Source organism: Erpetoichthys calabaricus, chromosome 8, assembly GCF_900747795.2.
Source record: "Erpetoichthys calabaricus chromosome 8, fErpCal1.3, whole genome shotgun sequence".
Lineage (NCBI taxonomy): Eukaryota > Metazoa > Chordata > Cladistia > Polypteriformes > Polypteridae > Erpetoichthys > Erpetoichthys calabaricus.
The window spans coordinates 50,456,282-50,473,493 of NC_041401.2; the positions used below are offsets into that span (position 1 = coordinate 50,456,282).

Genomic DNA, 17,212 nt, shown 5'->3' on the forward strand with positions numbered 1-17,212 from the left:
TTTTTTAACATCTGCTTACACTGAAAAGGTATTCTTTAGAGGCTCAGTTGTATTACTCATAATCAGCAGATGAGCATTGGACTGTTCAAGGCTAATAAGATTTTCTTACCAAATAGAATGAAACACATAAATCTTACAGGAGAAAGTTGTCGTATTCTTCAGCTGAAGATTAAAATAATGACTAAAAGGTAATTCAGTTTTCTTAAAAATGTGCAGTACTTATGGATAAGTTCATCCAAATTACCAATTGCACATAACCAAGAAATGAAATGAAACCACTGTGTCATGAGTAAACACAAACCCTCGGACTAGGCCAGGATTTCCATTCAGGAATTGTGACAGCAGCACTAACTTGCTATATTCAACACTGTACAAATCTATTGGAAATGACTGTTTTAAACTTTATGGTTAACACAACTCACTGTTGCTTTACACATTCCTTGGATAAATGTTTCCTTTTTACGTTGGCTCTATACACACCAAGATGAACATGGAGCATGAAAATTCCTGGAATTGTTAAAAAAAACAGCTTTATTATGAAACGTACAGCAAATCCCTTTTAATTAGTTTCAAAGAACTTTCCTTCAGATGCAGTATACATATCCCAGCTTTTCTTTCTTTCTTGGAAACATTTCCGGTACTCATCTTTTGTTGCCTTGACTAAAGCCTTCTGTGTTTTTTCCTGGATTTCTAACATGGTAGCAAATTTCTTCTCTTTAGGTTTAGTTTTAACTTTTGGAACAAAAAAGAAGTGACGGAGTAAGATCTAGCAAATACCTCGGGGTGTGTGCAAAGCAATAATCATACTGTTTTTTATAGTGGTTCGTATTTCAGTTTTGGGTGTACTCCTTCTCTGGATGTTTTTGTCTGATGTTTTCTCGTAGGCACTTCAGCACTTCAATGTATTGCATCTCAAGGAGAGTATTTTCAGGGTGACTAAAAGGGAATTGCAGTAAGTTTTACAATGTAGGTTTCTTTTTTTTAACAATTCAAAATTTGGGTCTCCCCTTGTACATAAGAAAATAACCTACATTTTAATGAAACAATAGCATTCGGCCCAGTTATAGGTCATCAATCCCACAATAATTTTTTTCAAAACATCTTGTTAACTTTTTCCATCTATCAAAGGTTCTCTAAGTAAAGAAAATCACCCTTACATTTGTGTTCTATTATGTGAAGCCTTAATCTCTAACCTTTTTCTTAAAGGATGAGTCTAGTCCCTCTTCTTTTGACTTTTTTTTATTACTGTTATATCTATTTGAAATATTAAAACAAAACTTTGCCAAAGTTTTCCAAATGAGGCCTCTCAAGTGCACTATATTCTCCATTGACCCAGTTTGAAACATATCCCAATGCCATATTAATCTTAATCATTTTGTACACCGTTTGGATGTTGACTGTAGTCCACTCTGGCCTGTAAGATTCAGTTGGCATTTATTGTCAAATTTCAGAAAACCAAATTTTAACTCCTGTCTGTTATAAACTGAATTTCTTTACTCTAAATCTCATCTTCCACAGGTCTGAATTCTTTCCAGGTTCATCTGAGTTTTTTGACAATATGTTATTTGCTATTCAATATAGTTTTGTACCATTTAAACCAGCTGGTTAGTTGTGTTGTGGTTTTGCCAGGGCTTCATCCCTGGCTTTAGTTTCTTTTCTTTATGTTTGCTCATTTATTTAGTTTTTTGTGATGTTTTCTTTTGCTATCATTCTACAAAGGAGACTTGTAAATGGCTGAAAAGGGTGTAAGTCTTCTGAAATAGACAACTAAGGTGTTATGAAATGGACTCACCCCAATTCAGCCACCATACTGTCTGAGGCTGCAGTCTATCAGGGTCAGAAAGGGGAAAATTGCCTGTAAAGTTAAAAAATACCTCCTAAGTTGTCTACCAAGGGAAAGGAACCCGTAAAAATCCTTTGGCTTGAAGAGACAGCTCGAACAAAGAAATCTTTATAAATGAGGGTTTAATTTAAAAAAAAGGAAACATATCAAATGAAAACCCAAAAGACCACTCATCTTCTTTTCCAAACCATTTACTTGCCAGCTTTCCTAAACCGACCACATCACGTTTCCCATTGGCACAATGCTTTTTTGAAGCTAACTGGGAGATGCGCATATACTGCAGCACCAAAATGAAAAAGATTTCCTTTCCTGAAGACAAACAATAAAAGATACATATTTCAGAGTACAAAAATGAGCTTTTCTTAGCAGGGGGCATAACTGGGCGTGAGAATGGAATTGTAAAATGCATTCACCAAGGAAATAATATTTAATAATCAGAGCTAAACAACTAGGGGAAAACCAGGTCAAACCAAGTGAGTGAGAGTCAAAACCAGAATATCAAATGCTAAACTATCTCAGGCAAAGCAGCTGATGCATTTGCATTGTAATTTAAAAACTCACATAAGGGAAATAGTCCTATAGGAATTCAAAGAGAGGATGTGACACAGTTAGAAATAAAAATATATATTTTTTTTTAATATTTTCAGACAAAGAAAATTTAAACTGATGTAAGAAATTAAAGACTGAAAATTGAACTTTCCAAATACTTCACTAAAAACAATTATTCAAAGAACAAAAACATGTATAAAGACAAGACAGGTTTCCCAATTTTCAACAGTTCCTATTTATGTAATCAACTGCATTGGTCAGTTTGCTGCCAACACCCAGTCCCCTCTATTTAAATATCTTCCTCCCTATTGTTTATGTTAAGCCTGAATTTGGTTGGTGGTAACAATATCTTTTAACTGCAAGACACTGCTTCAGAATTTAGAACAGTGAATGCAACACTTTGACAAAGTATGTTCATTTCGTAATTTGATTAATATTTTTGAGGAGTTTTCCCATGTTGCCTTGCTGGGGGACCACATCAATTTTTCTCCAGGTATCTTTTTTTTCAATAAAAAATCCAGAAAAAAATCTAAAAGACTGGCAATATTAAATTGGTTCATTGTAAGTGAGTATGCCCTGTTGTGAGATAATGTCCTATCCAAGGCTGGTTCCTGCCTTGCTTCTAACTCTGTAAGTACTGAGTCTGTCCTACGTGATCCTGAATTAAAATAAGCAGATTTGGAAAAAGAATGTAAAAAATCTTTAAAAAAAAAAAATCTGATTGTGACCTAAGTTGATGGGTATTTTAAAAAGTATTACACAAATATATTTTCTAATGATTACAATGGATTTTATATAAACTGTCAAATGTTTACATTTTTTTAATTAGCACTGGCTATAATCCTGAAGCACTGATACTTGCACACATTTGTTCAGAGAGCTAATGGATGTAATCTTGTGTTGTGTCAGGCCTGCCCCTTATGAACTCTCAGCTGAGTGACTGAAATTTAATTTATCAAAGTTGAGGCCAAATGTCACCCACCCATTTCTCAGAGTTGAATCATTTTAGGACAGATATGGTCATCTTGTAGCCAGAAGCATATAATTCAACACCAGAGAAGTCCACACTGTATGAATGGGCATTGTCTTTTTGAAATATTGTTTTTCACATTTTGACAGAATGAAGATGGCAAGTGGGTTAATTTTATTTTCAATTTAAAAACTATTTTGTATTACTCACTCAAACGTAAGAATTTACAAACAGTTATACAAGATTTGTAGTCTACAATTACTTGCATATCATTGTGACCAAATGTGACTTCTTGTTAAACACTACTGAATTATTCTAGCATCCATTTGGCTTGTGCTACAGCTCTACTTATGACTTTTATAAAGAATACCAAATGTAAGAAGCAAATTGCCTAGTGAAACTTTAGAACTCATTCCTGCATCCAAAAAATGATGAAGAATGATACAAAATATCTGTTTCTGCTTGTTTGAGCCGATAGTGTTGCTGGACATCTTATGATTTCACAGGGAAGTAAGCTTGGTATACAGTATTTCTATTCTGTGTTCAATTTTTGTGGCTGACTACCATTGTCGTTTTTTTCTGTGATGTTGTTCTGTGGCTAATGTCATAACTGACAGCACCCCCAGGAGTTCTTGAACAAAGAACCTATAAATTTTAAGTCCCATAGGTTTTATAACTGGCTTAAATTACAATAATGATTTCATTTGTTTGTTATCTACAAGCGATATTTTACCAATTTAACAATAATTTTTGTGTGTGTAGATATATATATATATATATATATATATATATATATATATATATATATATATATATATATATATATAAAGCTATATGTCCCTGATTTACCCACTTTAATTGACTGACAAACAGCCTAAACAAAAACAATTTATTCATCTCAATCATCCCTTAACTAAATGGTGAAAAAATCTGATAAAACTACAAAGATGCTTTGCACTTAATACTTCCTATTAATACTTATGTTCGACATTGGATTTACTACCACAGGGGACAGTACCAAGAGCTTGTGACCAATATTCAGTAATATAAAAGATGATTAAAAATCATTTAAAGTCGATGTAAACGCGCTACGAATCATAACTCTCTATTGGCATAACAGTCCTAAATGCATAATTACTTCAAAGTGTTATGGACTTGAAGAAATATCTGCTGACAAGAAACTATAAAAGTTATCAGTTAGTTCTTCTCAGTCAAACAATCCATCCTCACTCATTCTCTTGCTTTCTTCCACATTGGAGTGGCATAGCTATATTTCATAATCTGCTCTTTTTGAGGACAGTTCAGTTGCCGACCTCTGTATCTCCACATTTTATTCTCTCAGTAGTTGTTTTTATAGCATGTGCACATTCAATTCCATATAAAGTGTGTAACGCTGAGTGTTATTTGGTATTGTGCACTTAATAGTCACAGTCAGGTGATCAATGGTATTGGCTGTTTGAAAACTGAAATGTTCTGATTTTACAAAAAGTGCTAGTCAGATTTATTGTCATACTGTATGTACAGATTCCAATGTAATTCTTTTTGACATGCTTAAATAACTTGCCTCCACTATGTGGCAACATAAAATCTTGCTCCAAAGAATTTGTTTCATAGAACAACACAGAGTATTATAGCCCAAGCCTGGGTAAAATCCCAATTTCACAATCCAGGCCCTATTCCCATTATTCTTTACATTCTATTTCCACTATGGTTGTTTGTTTTCTTGTATTCAGTAATCCTCAGCATTTTTCTATGTTTTGCGATTTTAATTAAGTATGGAGCTTAAAAGTTTTCCCAGTTTAAATATGAGTGTGCCTATAAGCAAAAAAAACTCCAGTTAAGTTGGCAGAGAATGTGATACTTCTGGATGTAATAAAGTAGGACATTCCTTGGTGTCTACGGACAGCAGTCATGGCATGAACAAGACATGTAAAAGAAAGAGCGAGAAATAAGGGAAAGTGTCTCTGCTGATGCACCAAAAGCTGTGAAGATGGCCTTTCAGTTACATGATACAGCTTGAAGTGAAAATTAAAAGATTTTAAATTGAAGACATACCAAGAAAATGAATCAGTCACAAAATATCATGAACAACCAACTCCTTTTCCAACTCACTTAATCCGGAACACTTGGTGCAAAGCAAGGAACATCTCTGGATGGCACACCAGTCCATCAAAGGGCACACACACTTACGCTTAGCGAATCTGGATTTGGCAGTTCTGTAAGAAGTGGAGCAAAGTTGGAGTACCTAGAAAAAAACACCCATGCAAACACAATGAGACCATACCATGACATTGAACCATACCATTAAAGTAACTGACAATTTTAACCACTACACAAAAGTGTACATTAAAGGTAAGATACATATTTGATATTTAAGGAGCTATTTATTAAGTTGGCATCTGAATTTGTATTAAAGCCATTAAATGCATATTTACATTTTATTTTTAATTAAGTAGGCTTTTTATTAAGTATGCCTTTAAGGGGTGAAGGGCAATATTAAACATTCCACCACCGTGTATATTACATATAATATATTGATTTCACTCCTAGATTTCACTTTTTCTCAGGAGGCCTTGGAACTTAAACCCTACAAAGAATTAGGAATGATTATGTGCAGAGGTATCAGAAATAATTTGTTTATTCCATAAAGCTAACATTGTTTACAAAGAATATACTACATATATCCACATTGCAAAAGACAAAAGGAATTATATAAATATATATATATACACGCACACACATGCACACAGTGTATGTTTGATACCATAAAATACTCTTAATTCCAAGACTGAGTACTGATAAACAGATGGGCTTGTAAAAAATAGAAAAAATTTCAATATTCAGGCAAAAAATGCAATTTTAAAAATTCTAATAATAACTCCCAGTCTGGTCAGTCCGTGTGGATTTTTCTTTTTTCACATTTCAAAGACGTATGTGTTGGATGAATTGAACAACCAGACTAGACCTGGCATGACTTGAGGTGTAGATGTGTTCATGAGTGTGCCATACGATGGCTCCTGTCAAGGACCAAGCTTAAGCAAGTTTGAAATAAGTACAATTTGTGAAATTCAGGATTTAATGGCTTACATTATTTCAGACTATTGTACAGTGATACATACTTATAATTTAATGATTTACCTTTCTAATAATTATTTATAGATCAGTGCAAAGATGATCAGCAGACTGGATTGTATATAATCTTTCGTTGTAGTGTTTTCAATGAATCTAGCAATGCTTATTTGAAAATGACTTGCTTATTGAACTCTTAACACAATGTAGAATATGAAATTGGCATTTAAATGCACAATTATAAAAAATCTTCAGATATTTTTTTCTAAATGTCAGCATCTGCTCTCCCAGAGTGAAGATTGCTCCTTTAACACCCTCTTGAGTGTTGCATGTCAATTATGGTAGGATAACATATATATTATACATGAGTAACCTCCATCACTGCAATGTGCTTTGAGATCATTATTCTTGTGAGGATTACTTCAACTTATTCTCATTTTATGATGTCTTTTGAATAAGAACCAGTATGTTAATTTCTACTAGAATGTACATGGAAAAGTGTAAAAGCTTTAGCAATATATGTCTTGCAGAATTTATATACAAGTTTAGCAATTTTAATTGTTTGATCATCTTGAAGGATTCTTAATTCATTTCTGTGCAGTACGTGTTTTCCAAAAGAAATCTGAAAAAAAAGTAACTTTAGACCTCAGAATTGGATAACAGGAGAGGCAACAGATTGGTAAATATGGTGTTGTGTGCAAGCAGAATGTTTTATGTAGAGTCCTGTAGGAGTAGGTCAGCTTTTATAGTAGGTGTCTAAACAGCAGTAACAATCTGAAGCATTTTGTGAGATGTACTTAATCTGTACCTATTAAATAAAATTGGAGATGTTACACATATTTGCTGAAATGTACTTTTCAGCAACGCTGAAAACGAGAATTGCACAGGTTCCAAAAATGTCAGATTGCAATTGTCCAGCAGTCTGGTTTACTGTGAAATTTTCATTTTTAATTCATCACTAATGTGGAATGGATGCCACTGCACAAAAATAGAAAAAGTAATAAAATAAGTAAGTTTTTCTCTAAAAATTTGAAGAAACATTTTTCTAATACCAAATTGCAGTTGCTTGCATGAGAAGTGGTAATTTCCTAGGAGGTTGTACACTTTTTCCAGTGGAATTGCCATATTCTCTTTAAAAGCTCAAGAGACAATACAGTTCAGATACATTTTACAAAAAAGGACGGAGGTGACCAGTTGAATTACACCAATGTTAAGGCAGGTAGCTTATTTTTATTTATATATAAACTCAAATAGAAAGGACTTAAGAACACCATATAAAGTTAAAGTTGAGCTGATTGTAGTGTCAACATAGATTATTGAATTACATTTTTACATTTTGGAGGAATGTTGCATTATCAATTTTTGAATTGTGTTAATTTTCCACAAAAACAAATCCTACTCTCACTGGACAGGATGACTGGTGAATAAACCCATTATCCCAAATTTTATTGTCTCAGGAGAAGATAGCACAGCACATAAACATTCTCTTTGAGTAGTAGGTCTACTGCACAATCATGGGGTCAGTGAGGTGGTAATTGTAATGGCTTTAGTTTGCCAAAAATGTGTCGATAATGCAAACATTCCTTAAGAATCTCAAAAATAGTGCTGCATGAGAGATGAGTAACGGACTTTGATTTAGTAACCAGCACAAAACCGTTATGTTTACAATAATTGCATTGAGGTTATGCTGTTTAAACCAAAGTTTAAATGGAGGACATGTGGCTCAAAATCTATGTATATTTTGTGTATAACTCAGTCTGAAGTGTAGTATGTTCTATTACCCCACTACCAATGGGACCCCCATCTACATTCTGAATTTTAATTCACTAATTTTAATTTCACACAAAAAGGTTCTGCATTTGTGGAATCAATTGGTGCCTCTGTATAATGACAAGGTGTCATAGGGGCTGGTTCTAGAAGACTGTTAGAATCCCAAAATGCACCACAACAATATTGTTTTCTGCTCAACATTAATTTCAAATTATTCCTACAGCTTTGAGTGGTTTCATTTTTAATGACCAGCAGAACCATAAAAGAAGCACTATGCCCGAGACATTCTGTGCCCTATTTACACACACCCAAGTCAACCAGTATCAACTTATTTTTCTTTTAAAGTATTTGTTCTTCGCTTTCAGAAAGATGAGTTCCAATTCCAATGCAAAATATCACAAGTAGCCATCTCATCTTTCATGTTATTATTTAACGTATTTCTAAATGCAGCAACTAACAGCTTTCTTTAGTTCGTGTCTACTGTTAGCATCTTGAATAGCACTTTGTTGTTTTATACCCTTGATTAAGTTAATAGTTTTGTTGTTGCTCCAGCCTCCTTTTCAGGTTCTTTTAAAACCACCTCAAAAGTTGATTAAAAAAAATTGGTTATATCAGAGCAGTGGGAGTGTGTGTCTGAATAAATATCAGACACAAATTACAGTGACATTCCTACCAAAAATGATATGTGTGGTATTTTAACGTTATCAGTAGCAATTCCTTTATACTGCAGATCAAGTCTTATAGGAATCCATGGGGTTCACTGGGTATCACCCAGGGTGTAGGTTTAAGGTTTTTTTTTTCCTGAGTAGATGCAGCACTAGGTAATGTTCTTAAATTTGTGATTTTCTTTTCAGAGCTGGTCAATAAGAGAAGTTAAACAAATCTCCTGAGGTGCTCATATAATTGACTCAAAGTTTTAGGAATTGTATTTGGAGCAATAGTGATGTAACATGGTTTACAGGGATCATTTTAAGTCAACAGCAAAGCAAAATCAGAATTTAGTATAAGAAAAAAAACAATAAAGCAAAACAACAATCAGTTTTATGTTTATGGGGGATGTTGTTACCAATATTATGGTGGCCCCCACAAAAAAAGGCACAGAAAATAAAAATCTCTACAAGAAAAAAAAACAGCAAATGTGCGCCACAGTGATATCACTGTAATAGCACAAAATAGTAAATTTAAGATCTTGATGCAGCTGGTATTAGTATTGTAACAAAGGCGCTATATAGGCACCTGACCTGACACAGATGGACAGAGAGGCACATATAAAATAAACAAAGGTTTTATTTTTCTTCACCCGTGGGTGCACGTCTTCCCTGTGACCCACAGGCAATACACAGTCCCAAACACCACACAAGATCCACAACAGCTTTCTCCTTTATCACCACTCCTCCTCAAGCTTAGTCCTCCTCCTCCCGACTCTGGCTCTCGAGTGTTGGTGGCTGGCCCCTTTTATATCCCACCCGGAAGTGTTCCAAGTGTTTGACCACCTGGTCCCAATTGCACTTCCGGGTGGGGCTGAAGACTCGTCCAGCCCGGCTGTTGAATCCAGACAGCTCCCTCTAGCGGCCACCCCAGGTCCCAACCAGGCAGTGGAGGACTCCATCTCCCATGGAGCCCTACGAGAGGTTGGGGAATCCCCGTTGGCCAGGGAGGCTGCCACTAAGTGTCCCGGGGGAGGTATAGAGGTGCCCATGCTTGCTCCCCTGGAACAGTATAAGTGGTATTTCTATTCTCTGGCTGCTCGTCCCACACTGGCAGTGCCCAAGGAGCTCATATTGTGACCAATCACACTGTGCTTTCATTCTCTGAGGCAGGTTCTATGGAAGATTATTTGTGCCAAAATGAAATGTAATCCAATCTGTTAACTACATTGAAATGCAATACATATGCAAGAGAGGGAGATATGGTATTGGCATGGTTTTATGGTGTCATAATTAAAGACATATCATCCAAATGATCAATTGGATTCACTACGACACATCACTTTCATGTCACTGTAAAATGCGATACACATGTTACAACTAAAAGCAAAGCAGACGCGTTGTATTTCGCTTAGCGTCTACTCCATGCGTATTGCATTTTGATTCAAAACCACTCTTTAATTGAGCCAACACTAAAACTAATCAGATGACCAATCAGTGTCAAACTGTGGAGCAAGGTGTATCAACAGTTTAGGAAAGAGGCATTCCACTCCCTAACATTTCTGTATTGTTGTGGTTTAGGTTTCCTTTTCACTATGGCACGCAACCCAGCACTTGGAGGTGGCCAAGGATTCTAGACTTCAGGCAGTCATTGACTGTAAAGGATTTTCAACAGATTTTAATGATTTTATATTTGTGATTATGTTAGTTTGTCCAAATACATTTGAGACCCTGAATTTAGGGGGACCATATATAAAAATGTCTGTCTTTTCTAAACAGCTCATATGATATTTTTGGTAAACCACATAATTTAAAGCTGAAAGTCTACACTTCAATCACATAATGATTACTTTATTTCAAATCCATTGTGGTGGCATACAGAGCCAAAATTATGAAAATTGTGTCACTGTCCAAATACTTATGGGCCTAACTTTATATGCTGTTCTGCTCTCTCTCTCTGTCCTGTCAAGACCACCTCTGGCTCCACTCCAGCAGCTGCTCCTGTTTCTCTTCAGCAAAACTCTCCTTAGGAAGACGCCTTCAAGTTCCTTTAATCTGAAGGATTGCTGCTGGAGCAAGACAGACAACTAGGAAGTTGCCAAGTTTGCTATGTGTTTGAATAAGAGTTCCAATCCTGAATAAATCCCAAATACTGTTCCTTCAAGTGCCAGAATAAAGGTCTCTTTACTCAGTTCACTCCTCTCCTGCCTTTTTGAGCAATTCAAGTAGCCCAAATGCAACAATACATGCCAACAGGGTCCACACCCAAAGTGAATATTCAGCTCCTGACTGCAAGCATCTCTCTTCTAAGCACTCTACCCTTTTCACCTATCCATGATGAGGTACTTCTCATGCTGCCTTTACTTGGTAAATCAACATAACAGCACCATTGTAGCCCATTTTTCTTCACTGTCGGAGAAAAATACTGTACTTCATCCTCACTGGACTGTCAGATCCACACCCCACACACTCCATAAACTCAAATTACAAAATGGACTTTTGTCTGTGACAGTGTGTCTTCTTCTCTGTGTGACATATTCTCTACTATTTACAAATGCACTTTGATCTTGTGAAATAACACAACTTTCTTTAAGTTGTTTGGGATAACCTTGGCCAGAATCTCTGATGAAGATAGTGGTCTATGTGCAGTCTAATGGGTATTCTTGTAAATTTCATGGAAAAGAAGGATATTGATGGCTTGTGCAATGTTTTAGGGAGAAGCATTTACTCTCTGGCTTCACAGAACATTAATAGACTTAGCTTAACTAATCATTTTTTTTATATAAAAAACAGGACCTGCCAGCTTCTCATTTTGTAAGGATCTAACAGCTTATGATAAAGGATTATTCTGATCATTTTATATATTTTTTTATTAGAAACCAGGATGCAAGCCAGAAAGCGTTGACCTCTGTGGAGCACAGATTGAATGGACCAGTGAAAAGTCTAGCCGGAAAAATGTTTTTCAGGTAGGACTTTTTAAATTTCATGGTCATCTTCATATCATTCGACTATGCTGTACAGTAAGTATTGTCCTCAATCATTTGTTTATGTGCTTGGCATGGGCCTTATACAAACACTGCAAACACAAACATAAAAAATAATGTATTTTTTGAACCCACAGCCAACATCTCCAGCCCACTCAAATGTTGAGATTGATTGTTTCTAAAATCACCTAAAATTACGATGTGCTCCTAATAATAACAGCCCTCTTTGTCAGGTTTTGAAATGTTGAAAGTTTATGCTTGTGTAGGTGGTTGTATATCTTTAAATGCATGACCGTTTTGACAATAAAATGCTCAGAGGTTTCCCACCATCAGTTCTTAAATCACGCAGGGTCATCTAGGGCAGCAGCAGCATTCTGAATACAGGTACACTGTAAGACTTAATAGAGTATATGGTTTGGAAAACTGGAACGCAATTCTCTACTACAATACTTGTACTGTGAAAGTAAACAGGATAATTTAGTGATTTAAAATTTAGTTTAATAATAATATACAATCTACTGTATGTGTTATATTAAAACTTTTCTTTGCTTAGAGATTTTGAAAAGTAATAATTTGTTAACTATTTCTATGATATATACTATAGCCATTCACTATAGCCAAACTTTTTCAAGGTGGTCATTTTTAGTTATGTTTTAACACCATGAATTTTTATATTTAGATGTGTAAATTATAGCATGCTGAAGGAGTCCTTTTCAACTTTTTTGTACTAGAATACAGAATGAAGCACATACTTAAAGCTGCTGTAATCTAATGGTCTCCATAAATATTAAGATGACCTAATATTTTGAATAGTTAAGCTATAAGTTGTTTCTAACTCTTCAGTCAAAGTGAAGCCATACAATTTAGAAGGAAGCAGAAACTATAATAGAAAATACATTTGGATTTAAAAACATTCATAAAACATAGAAGGTTAAGTGAAATGTTAATAACACTGAGACTGCATGCTGTGAGACACCCACCTTACTTACTGTACGTTACTTCATCCACATTTGCTTGGGTGGCATTGTAATAATGTGAACATTCCTCTGTTTATGCCTGAATTCTTACATAAAATAAAGAAGTGATTCTGAAATTGTAAGACAGGAAAAGAACAGTCCATTTCTAAACTGTGAGTGTACAGAGCACTATGTCTCCACTTACTATATTATGATTCGTTTTATTGTTGTTTTAACACAGTCATATTTAAGAGACATTTATTTCATTGTTGTCACATCTGTTCCGTCTTTCTTAATAAAAACAGGATGTAGTTATTTATTCTATTGCTATCACTGTTTATTACTGAAGTCTTAGTTACTGTTTCCACAAGGCTCACATCCAAGTTAATTTGGCAATACATTTTTGGCTGCCTCTCAGATTTAAAAGATGAAGAACAACAATTAGCAAAAACCATTACAACTTTAAACATTTTATATTTATAGGGATGCTCTTGTGGTAAATAAGATTTTCTTAGGGAGTCATGCCACGTATGTTTATGACACCATATTGATATTGTACTGTTTTTTACTTCTCTTTTTCTTTCCAACACAAAAAGAAACAGTTACATTCAGGTCTGTTCAGCAATATGTGTCAAACTTACCAGTTAGTTTGTATCAAGCATGGTCTATTAATATTATTAATTGAATGTTGGTTGAAGTTCCAATAATGGAGAGGTGTCCAGGCTCTGGATGGGTTCAAGCCTTTTGCCTAATATGATCAGGACAAGCTTTGCCCCCACATTCCTAGCACCCTGAACTGGATTAGGTAGGTTTGAGAATGTTGTATATGTTATGAAAAGTTGCTAGATGAAATGGAGTGCCTGATGTTGATAGCACTTCCATTGTCACTGTTAAGGGTTTACACAGATCTGATATTCTCAAAGATGTGCAGGTTAGGTTAACTGGCAAAGACAAATGAGCTCTTGTATCGCTTGGATGTGTGCATGAATGGGCCTTATAATGGAACGGAGTCCTATTCTCTAGCCTCCTTGAAATGTGTTATGTTGCAAATCAAACACAGGCAGTCATCATATATAACTTAGACAATCTGCATGCATTCTGCTAGTTAAAAGAGTAGCTTTTATTACGATGGATATATTCATCTGTGTTATGATAAAATGGGGTTTTAAATGATCCTTCTGCACAAAGAGGCACCATCTAGTAACAAGTCATGGCCGCTGGAATCTACTCCAACAGCAACTGCCTCAACGCAGGAATCGCTCAAGCACTGGATGCTAAATCTATCTTAGGACACAAACACATACCACAAACCGTACATTTCTGATTAATCTGTCAGTAACTAATTTGATTGTTCCGTTTGTTACAACCCTTTGAGAACAGTGTTTAAGTCTGGGTTCATGTTTATTGTCAGTCATATTACACATTGTAATTTATTCTGAGGTCTCAGTATGTTTTTAACAAGTCACATTATTAAATTTACATTAGGTTTGGTCTGCTTTATTCAATTTATGCCATTGGGTATTTGCAACACTTATGGAATAGATTGAGATTACAGATACATTAAAGCGTCCAGTATAAAAGTTAATATTAATATAAATTGTCAAACCCAGTTTATTCTAATCAGGGTGGTGAAGAGCCAGAGTATGTCCTGGTAAAATTTTGCAGCACCAATCCCAGGACAAGTTACCAAGTTATGACAGATAAATATTAACATTACAATTCTAAATGTATTGTGTTTTCGGCAGTTCAAAGCATTTTATTCACCATGCTTGTGAAGCTGAAGAGACAAAATTAAGGCCACATTCATCTAGCATCGTCACGCTGTTAAGTTTATATAGTCTTACCTCACTGGATGTGCGTCTTATTACATTTCATTCAAAGCAGTGGGTTGACTCCATGAATGGTTGCATTGCTCATATACAGTTATGCTATTGATAATATATAGCAAGACAGGTTTATAAATGTTCAAAGAATTCACTATGGTGACTTCAATGCTCTTGATTCAGTTGAAAGGAATAGTCATCATACTTGGATTGTAACTGATTGTAACTCTAAGTATAATCTCATGTCTAGTGTTTTGTGGTAATTTGTTCAGCATATTGTTAAACATGTGAAAAAATATCTATCTAGCATCACTGTGCTGTCAGACTTATAAAGGTTGCCTAGCTGGCTTTACTCCTTGTTATTTTTCACTCAATGAAATATGACAGCTGATGGATGCCTTGCTTTTTTAATATGCAACACATATCTATTTCACATATCTATTTCTTAGAACTGTCCAATCAAAGCTGCTTTCTAGTTTTAAATGTGTTTTAGAAATTGTGACTGATTTGGATCAGTAGGCGTGCACGTCAAATCTACTTCTGAAGCATAATAAAAATTTCATCTAAATTAAATTTAAAGTATTATTTTAACATTACCTTTACACTGCAGCGAGCATTTTCTCCTGTATGATTCCAAGACTTTTGTTTTTAAAAATTCAGTAAAAACTTATTAGTAAATGGCATGCATAAACTACCAGGCAAAAAAAAAAGATATAGCACTTTTCCACTATAAATCAAAAGAGAATCAATGAAAGATACAGACATGTTTATTATAGCCAAATCTACTGCCCTAAACCTTTCCTATCCACTTGTATCAAAATGCAGAAACATCCCTGCAGACCAGCCTAAGCTACAGATAAGGGACTCCATGACTGTTTTAAGTTATTCTGCCCCTAATCATTTAATAAAAAATGGCATGTTAGTAAAATGGTTGGCCATTTTTGAGTCTCTAGTGTTCTGATTCTGAAAGCTTCTCTAGGCTGCCTGTGCACTTTGACCAGTGGTTGTATCCTAAAGGATTTGCCGTCATGTACAAAGCAAGGCTTCTTCATGCTGTAGGGTTGTATGACTAGGAATCATGCCAGGGTCATAAGGTCGGAAGTCCTAAAAGCAAACAGTAACCTAGATACAAATACAGTGTCCTTATCAGGAGTTTTAGAGGAAATTCACTTTATATAATTCGGAGCCCTTTTTTATACTTTACCTTCCTATGCAGATATATGTATTGTATGGTGAATGCTCAATATTTATTGATTTCTATGATAGCTCTACAGTTGATGTGACCAAGCAAACATCAAAATAAAAAATAAAACCATTTTTTGCAAGTTGTTTTTTAGGGACATGCAGTATATTGAGTACATCACATTAATTTAGTTCAGTTTATTCTGTGTTCCTTAAAAAAAAAACACAGTGACAATAATAATAACAACAGTAAGGTAAAATTGAACTCCTACTTATGCTGTAAATTACTGTACCTAGTCCAAAAAACTTGAAATATTAAACAGAAGGCAAGGGTTATGTAGGGGGGCAAACAATGGCTTGAAAGGGAAAATTCTGGAACATTTTTAAAGAAACATACAAATAAAAGACAAAGAAGACCCACAGGATCTTTCTGCATGCCAAGGTCAAATGTTCATTGGCTTATTTAGTTTCAGCAGGTGTTTGATTGTGTAAAACTTTATAAAATAAAATTACATAGTTTCTCCAGTCCTAAACAAACAGCCTGTTTTATATAGTGACACTCTATAGTGAACACAGTCTTAAAGCATTATATTAAATAAGTGAAGTAAACATAAACAACAAATACAAACTCACACACATATACAGTATGTACTGTATATTTACTCTATTTATATAAAATCCTAAGCCTAAAAGTGCATCATTCTTTTCAGAATATATCGAATTTTAATGTGATGTTGTTAGATTTTCAGATTGTTATTCTGTTTTAAATTATAAACTAAAAAAAATATCAAGAACTCACTTCCCACGAGACGAGACTTTGTGCCAAGAGATTTAACCACGCCCGGGGCTAGAAATAAAAGGCAAAGAGTAGAAGAGAAAGACAGCAGCTGTGCAGGCTTTTAAATGTTCGAAACGGCGTGTGGGAGGCAGATCATGCGGCACGGCAGCAGCAGCAGCTGATCGAGCAAAGAGGAGGTAAAAAAAAACCTATTTGTTTCCCATTGCATCACCGTTTAAGAGGGCGTTTTGGAGGAGCCACTGCGTCTCCTTAGGGTGTGTTCAGCCCCCCTCTTCACAACGTGAGCAGCAGAGAAGCGAAGTGGGTTGTGCGTAGTGCAGGCCAGGGGGGTTGGCGAGCGAAGCGAGCAGGGGGGAACCCCCCCTAGTATATATATATATATATATATATATATATATATATATATATATATATATATATATATATGTAAAGTTTAGGACAAAGACACATTTTTCCTTGATTCACCCCTCTGCTCCATAGTTTAAAATTACAAATCAGACAATTCAGACCTGATTAATGTGCATATTACAGACTTCCATTTAAGGGTATTTGTATACATTTCGGTCACACCATGTAGAAATGACAACACTTTTTGTACATGGTCCCCCCATTTCAGGGCA

At 35.1% G+C, this 17,212-nt stretch overlaps 1 protein-coding gene across 1 annotated transcript in view; it reads left to right on the plus strand.

Annotated features, from left to right (window-relative positions):
* Nucleotides 1–17,212, plus strand: part of arhgap15 (Rho GTPase activating protein 15) — a 709,745-nt gene that overhangs the window by 149,684 nt on the left and 542,849 nt on the right. Inside the window, exon 7 of the mRNA XM_028806513.2 lies at nt 11,725–11,814. Coding sequence (XP_028662346.1) covers nt 11,725–11,814 — 90 coding nt within the window. The remainder of the gene's footprint in view (nt 1–11,724; nt 11,815–17,212) is intronic.